This window comes from Simochromis diagramma, unplaced genomic scaffold, assembly GCF_900408965.1.
Source record: "Simochromis diagramma unplaced genomic scaffold, fSimDia1.1 OVJJ01000205.1, whole genome shotgun sequence".
NCBI lineage: Eukaryota > Metazoa > Chordata > Actinopteri > Cichliformes > Cichlidae > Simochromis > Simochromis diagramma.
In genome coordinates this window covers 1,917,073-1,923,657 of record NW_024386782.1, presented here as the reverse complement: position 1 = coordinate 1,923,657, position 6,585 = coordinate 1,917,073, and the positions used below count along the sequence as shown (strand labels likewise).

Below are 6,585 nucleotides of genomic sequence, written 5' to 3'. Positions count from 1 at the left end.
GCTTTGGAGTCAGCTGAGGCATTGTTGTAGTTTTTTATGAATTTGTTAATTAGCATAAAAGAAGGAATGTCTGGTTTATTAGTAACTTTAAAACTTAAGTACGGAAAACTTTATATTTACCATCTTCTTCTTATCTCTTACTTACAGTTTGGCAACTAATGTCACGGATTTAAATCAGTATTTAAAATTTCAATCATCTCTTCTCTCAACACTTTGTTCTTATTTCATAGTAAGTGGATCGAGTTTTTTTTATCATCAATCATTTCAGGTTTTGAATGTGTGATTTCAGTTTTATGGTAACAATACATTTTTAAAAATGTCACATGAAAACTCAGAACTAGCACAATATTGTTGTCCAATTCTATGCACTCCTAGCACACACAGCCAGCCATTATTAGCTGAACCTGCCTTCTGTGAAGTTTAATCAACCAGAACTGTAAAATCAGGTAAAACTGTTTATCATGATCATCTCAAAGTTAAAAACAAAAAGATACCGAAAGTACCCAGCTTCGCTCTCCTCACAATAGTTTCAAATATTAGTAACAAAACAGCAAAAATAACAAATAAAGTAGTAATTAAATAACCCTTACATGCCTTTAGATGCATGAAAGAAATATGAAAAATGTAGGTATTAACAAATCCATAACAATTGGCATAAATTGATATTTAGGTTAATTTGCTTTTGTATTTATACTTTGAAACGCATGAAAAATACAGAAGAAAATACAGAAGTAAACAGATTTCGAAACTAATAACTAATGCGAGAAAGTAAAATATTGTTAAGGCGATGTAATTGTAAAAAACTAACAGAACCACATGAAAACACAATTATGCAGAACTTATAACTATTATTTCTGATGCATTAATTTGCATATTTATCAAATCATTAATTATTTTCTAAGGAATTAAAATTAACATGGCCGAAATGCATCAAATATAAATTAATTTGTAAAGTGTGACGAGTAATATTTTGGCTTTATTTGCTTTTGTATTACAAATAATAACCGATAGAAAAACTATTTGTGGGTGAGGAAAATGAGAAATTATATTAAAAGTAATAAATTGGGTATAAAGTCAATTCAATGGGAAATTAGATAAAGTGGAAAAGTGACACACGTGTAAACATTTAAAGAATCAAATTAAAACTTACTTGATGCAGTATTAAATACTGACCATCACCATTTATACCATTTTAATGTTAGAGATTTATACCAAATATAATTTAAAAAGCAATATATTTAGTATTTATTTATTTTATAAATGCTCGCCCAATTTTTGGTGCATTTAATGGCATATTGATTTACTTATCTAATCATTTTTTGTTTTTGTTTGTTTTGGTCGTTTCGGTCTCCCACATTTGTGTGTTTTTTTTGTTTTTTTTTTAAATCACCAATGAATAAAGAAAATCCGGACACAACTGGACACCAAGATGGAAATAAAGCAAAGTCCTCTAATGTGCCTCTTTATTTAAAGAAAATAAAAATGTCATTTAATCATCCTCCCAGGCCAAACAAGGTTTTTGCACCTCCAGTCAGTTCACTCTCTGTTGGGGATAGACGTGTACTGTAGCAGAAGAAAAGGCTGATGCTGTTTGTACAAGGAGAAGAGCTCGTCTTGTTGGGTGCTGCTCACACATTCATAGTGCCTGTGCCATCGGGTATGGCTCCAAAGGACCAAAGAATTACTAATATTGCACGCTCTCATTTATTCATCTCCATTCTAAACATGCTTTCCTATGTGTGTATGTATACATATTTACCGTATACATACATAGGTATGTACACCTAGGCACACACATAATTAAACATGTATAATTGTACATATATATTTATATAGACCTATAAATTTACATGTACATACATTTATAAAATTTTATACACACATACACACTTGCTCTCCAACACTCACACACACACACTCACACAATGCATCTGTGAGTCTATGTTTGTTTTATGTACACATGCGCACAGGCACGCACATCAGTACGGATCGCTCACACATACGCGCGCGTATGCACACGCACTTCATATCGAAAAAACGTTGGTTCCTATTAAAACAACACCAGGTTGCAATTTGGACACTTTCAATGGAATTCAAATGTTTGTTTAAAGCTGTGAAATTCAAAAAATATATATAATAAAAGGAGGGAAAACAAAACAAAAAAACAGAACGAAAAAAAAAAAAAAAAAGGCATGGCGCTGCAACATCTGGTCTTCACTGCAGGTAAGTGGTTAATTTGCATAATGTATACAGGTTTTTAGGATTTTTCCCCTATTTTTTTATTTCTTACTAAACAGCATTTCCTTTTTTTTTCTTTTTTTTTTTATAAACCAGAAAAAACTAAACTCTACAGAGAAAGTCCCCTACCTGCAGTCTTTCGCTGCCGATAGAGTTTGACATCAAGCTGTACAGCGCAGTTGAAAACATACTTACATCTGAGCTCATTTACAGGTACAGCCATAATCAAGGCACAAAGATCTACAAGTAGATTTGTTTTTCTTTCAATTAAGTTGTACAAAATAATATTACATTTTACAGTCTGTACAGGATAATTCAACCTTGCACAGTGTACAAGTTAACAAAAACCCCCCCAAAAAACCAAAAACCAAAACAAAACAATACATTTTTTTTCTCTCCCGTCCCACCCACCCTCCTCCCCATCAGTATCTCTAAGCTAAAAGGATGGTTTGTGTGGAAAAAGGAGGCAGGTCCGAGTCCGTGGAGGCAACAGGGCTAAGGTGCAGAGAGCTCAGTCCCTTTTCCTTCATTAAAATCCGTCTTCAAGTCGCCGTAATTTCTGCCCCCCTCCCATCTTCAATCTCTCGCTCCACACGTCTTCTCGGCTGCTCGGTCCGCCCTGCAGCTCGGCAAGCAGGGCGACAGGATAATAAATATTGTGATGCTACATTGTGTGTATGCTTCCTCTGGAAAAAAAAACAAAAACAAAAAAACACCGACAACAACAAAAAAAAACAAAAGTTATTAAGGAACCTGATGCAAAGTGCATTTATCTCTTCATCCATTCGGTTCCCTCTCCGTCCAGCCGTCTTCAACGCGGGGAGAAGAAGGCGGTCAGAGAGGCTGAGGGCGGGGTGACAGGCCAAAAAAAAAAAAATTACAAGAGGTGGTGAGGGGTCATGGCGGTTAAACACACACTCGTTCACATGGCATTCCTCCCTCTCTTCATTACACACACATACTGCCTCTGCACTGAGGTCCTCCAGGTGTGTTTTATGTGTCCTCGCCCACCAGTCCAAGTCCAAAGACAAAGCCAAAAAAAAGTGGACACAAAGGGGCAAAAAATAAAATAAAAGGAGGTAGCCCAAGGCTTAGTGGAATGACAAAAATCAAGGCATTCAAAAAGGAAGGATTAAAAGAAGAAGAAGAAGAAGAAGAAGAAAAAATAAAAAGAAGCGGCACACATCAACTTTGTTCCCCAGCTTTCCTTTTACATCTGTGAAATGGGGACGAAATCTTGGAGAGAGAAAACAAAAAGTAGTACAAAAAGCTAAGAAGTTAAAAAGAGGAAGAGGATTTGACACACTTCAGTAGTACTTCGTAGTCCTCGACAGGAGGGGCGGTCGGGGTGGGTTTCTTCTGGGGATGTGGGGTGAAGAGTCAGGGAGGAGCAGGAGGAAAGGTTCGTCAAGGTTGCAGAATGGTGGAGAAAAAAAAAAAAAAAAAAAAAAAAAAAAAAAAACACAGAAGGCTGACGGAGTCGGTCTCCCATCACAAGAGTTCGTACTGCCGCAGGTGCATTCTCTGGATGATGTCCCGGCAGTCGTTGAACACCCGCCGGATATTCTCTGTGTCAACGGCGCAGGTGAAGTGGGGGTAGCAGTAGTGTCTGCCGTCGCCGCTCGCAGTGCTGATCCGCTGAGGAGGACACAGACATGACACGTCACATCCTCCACGCCACGAGCACACGTTTAGCCTCCCTGATGTTCCCTCAGTTTCTCAGATCTGCTGCTCTCGTTTTTTCCCTTCCCCATTATTTGATTTTTCTTTACAGCTAAAAGCTCTTACAGCACCATCCCCACCTAAAAATCACACTACTTCCTGCCTCTGCAGCTTAAACTGTGACTCATCTGAGCACTTCACTGTCATTTTACTCAAAATATCTGGATCACATCTGTTCTGAACACCACTGGGTTTGACTGACTTTAGCAGGCCTTTAACCATTCTTAATTTCACACATCAGTTTTCTTTTTGTTTGTAAATGTGATGATAAATAGTTTTATTTCATCTTTGAATAAAGCACACGCCTTACTATATATATTATTTAAATTATTCAATTCAGCTGAAGCATTTAGCTTTTCCTGCTTCTTACCTTGAATATTGCTCAGCATATTTAAGATTAATGTGCTAAAGCCAATGCTATTCTAAGTTTTCTGTGCACTTTCAGTACTTTGACACATAAAGGCCTCTCAACTTCTTATTTTTAGCGCCCTCTATGGGTTAGATATCACATCACAGGCATGAATAGATTGCCACAGTTTAATTCTGACTGATGTGTGTATCAGACGCTGATGAAAACACTCTGGGGGCAGGGGGTTCCCCTAACAATTCACACTTAAAATATTATTCTACCTGACGACAAAGTGGCTCAGTAGTTATGTGCAGTTACACTGTGCCGCGCTTGTTTCGTCTTCACTTTTGTAAAAAGTTTGCATCTGTAAAAATGACATCTTTCACCAATGTGCACCAAAAAAAAAAGTTGTGATACGAGGAAGTCTGTAATTTGCATAATTCTTCCTAAAAGTGCACTACATTTGGAGTACGTGATTCCCGTCACACATATTCCCAGGTATCTGTCCCAGGTAACAGGAATACTATCATAACGCATTTATTTCTGGGAAATTCACAGCTTTCAAGCTCGCTGTCATTACTAGAAACTGAGGCAAGTAATTTTAGAGCAATCGGTCCCTAAATACAGCTTACATGACCGTAAGTGTGTCTAGCGTGTTAAACACTGGCCAGATAACCACACTAGACCCATATTTGTTCTACCCACTAAATAAGAACAACATTGGTCACTATTAAACTGAAACGCTGGAGTCACTATTTTGATATGAAAGAAATAAATTCAGCCACAGAACAGCTCACATTCAAACACCAAGAACAGATGTAACCCCTTCACTTCCTCAACTAAATGCTTCAAGTTATTGCTGCAGCATTAAGTCCTACTAATAAAGTTATAATCTGTATAATAATGTTATTTGTGTCTTAAAGATTATTTGTGACTACAGAGTGTATACAAAAAAATACATTTATAGTAAAAACAAATGCAACCGAATTTAATTTTTAACCCTACAGAATGTGTTTCGCGATCAGCGGCAGGACTCGTAGCAGCAGTAGTACCTGCTGAAATCAGCGTTGCGCATCTGCGGACAACTTGTCCCCACGAGGAGGTCGGCACCACCAGAAAAGGTTCATCAGGTTCAAAGCAACATAACAGGCCCAGCTGGGATTACAGGTACGTGTGTAAAATACTAAGTTATGAATTAACAGGACAAGTGTATTCGTGGCTGGACACTGATTGACTTCAGCTCACTTCAGACATACGCTGATACACTTACAAGAAACTCGTCTCGGATGAAGAACTTGGCTCTCGTCACTCTCGGGTCTTCACCGGGTTCAGGAGTTGCTAAAAAAAAAGAAGAAATTTAACGTTAATACAGACCGATACGAGGAATTCAAAAGTCTGTCTGGACATAGACGAGCCAGGTGCACTGAGGAAGGAACAAACCTTCATTTGGTATGGTGTAGCGAGCATATTCAGGGAAGTAGTCTTCAATTTTGGATTTTCCAGCTAGTACTTTCTCAGCCAGCATGTCCTGCTTGTTCAGGAATAATATGACGGATATAGTGCGTAACCATCTGAAAACAAACAAACAAAAGAAAAAAAAAACACCATTAAAGAAACTGCACAAGCTTCACCCTTCAGTCGTGGAAATTTTGGGATTTTCAAAGATAAAGCTGACACAGTCATTTACACACATCACGATAAAGGTGAGACAGAAGCAGGTTTTATTTACTTATATTTACTACTTTTTAAGCCTTATGTGGGCCTTCTCTCTCATTGCAAAAGGAAAGTGAGCATTTTCTAACATTTTGAGTTAAAAAAACAAACAAAAAAAACAAACAAATAGGGACTCACCTGTTGTTCCAAATACTGCGGAAGAGGTCCAGAGCTTCCCGTAGCCTGTTGGTGTTATTGTCTTCCCTTATTACCATGTTGTAGCTGCTGCTGGCCACCACGAAGATGATCGCAGTGACGTCTGGAAGAAAACATGAGATAGATTTTGACGTCACTGGTCTTAAGGAGTATATTCAAGTCGTGTCAAATCACCTTTATTTATATGGCATTCAAAACTACGGGAGTGGACACAAAGTGCTTTCCAGTTAAGGGAAATGTATTAACATTCAAGGTTTAAAAAACACACAATAGCGCAGTGAGAAGGAAAGCAAAATTTATAGTAATATGCAAACCAAAACCAGGAGAAAATTTAAAAATAGAAACAACCGACTAAAAGAGCACTTTGTGTCAAGGAAAACAAAAAACGAGACAGCTCAGATTTGACT

The 6,585-nt window shown here is 37.6% G+C and overlaps 1 protein-coding gene across 2 annotated transcripts in view; it reads right to left on the bottom strand.

The window, feature by feature from the left end:
* Window positions 1–1,436: 1,436 nt before the first annotated feature.
* LOC120723973 (guanine nucleotide-binding protein G(olf) subunit alpha) overlaps window positions 1,437–6,585 on the bottom strand; it is a 53,692-nt gene continuing 48,543 nt past the window's right edge. For both annotated transcript variants that reach the window (XM_040015855.1, XM_040015862.1), the window contains exons 9-12: window positions 6,161–6,281; window positions 5,750–5,880; window positions 5,580–5,647; window positions 1,437–3,876 (exon numbers count right to left, since the gene is read on the bottom strand). In XM_040015855.1, coding sequence (XP_039871789.1) covers window positions 3,730–3,876; window positions 5,580–5,647; window positions 5,750–5,880; window positions 6,161–6,281 — 467 coding nt within the window. In that variant the 3' untranslated portion in view covers window positions 1,437–3,729. The remainder of the gene's footprint in view (window positions 3,877–5,579; window positions 5,648–5,749; window positions 5,881–6,160; window positions 6,282–6,585) is intronic.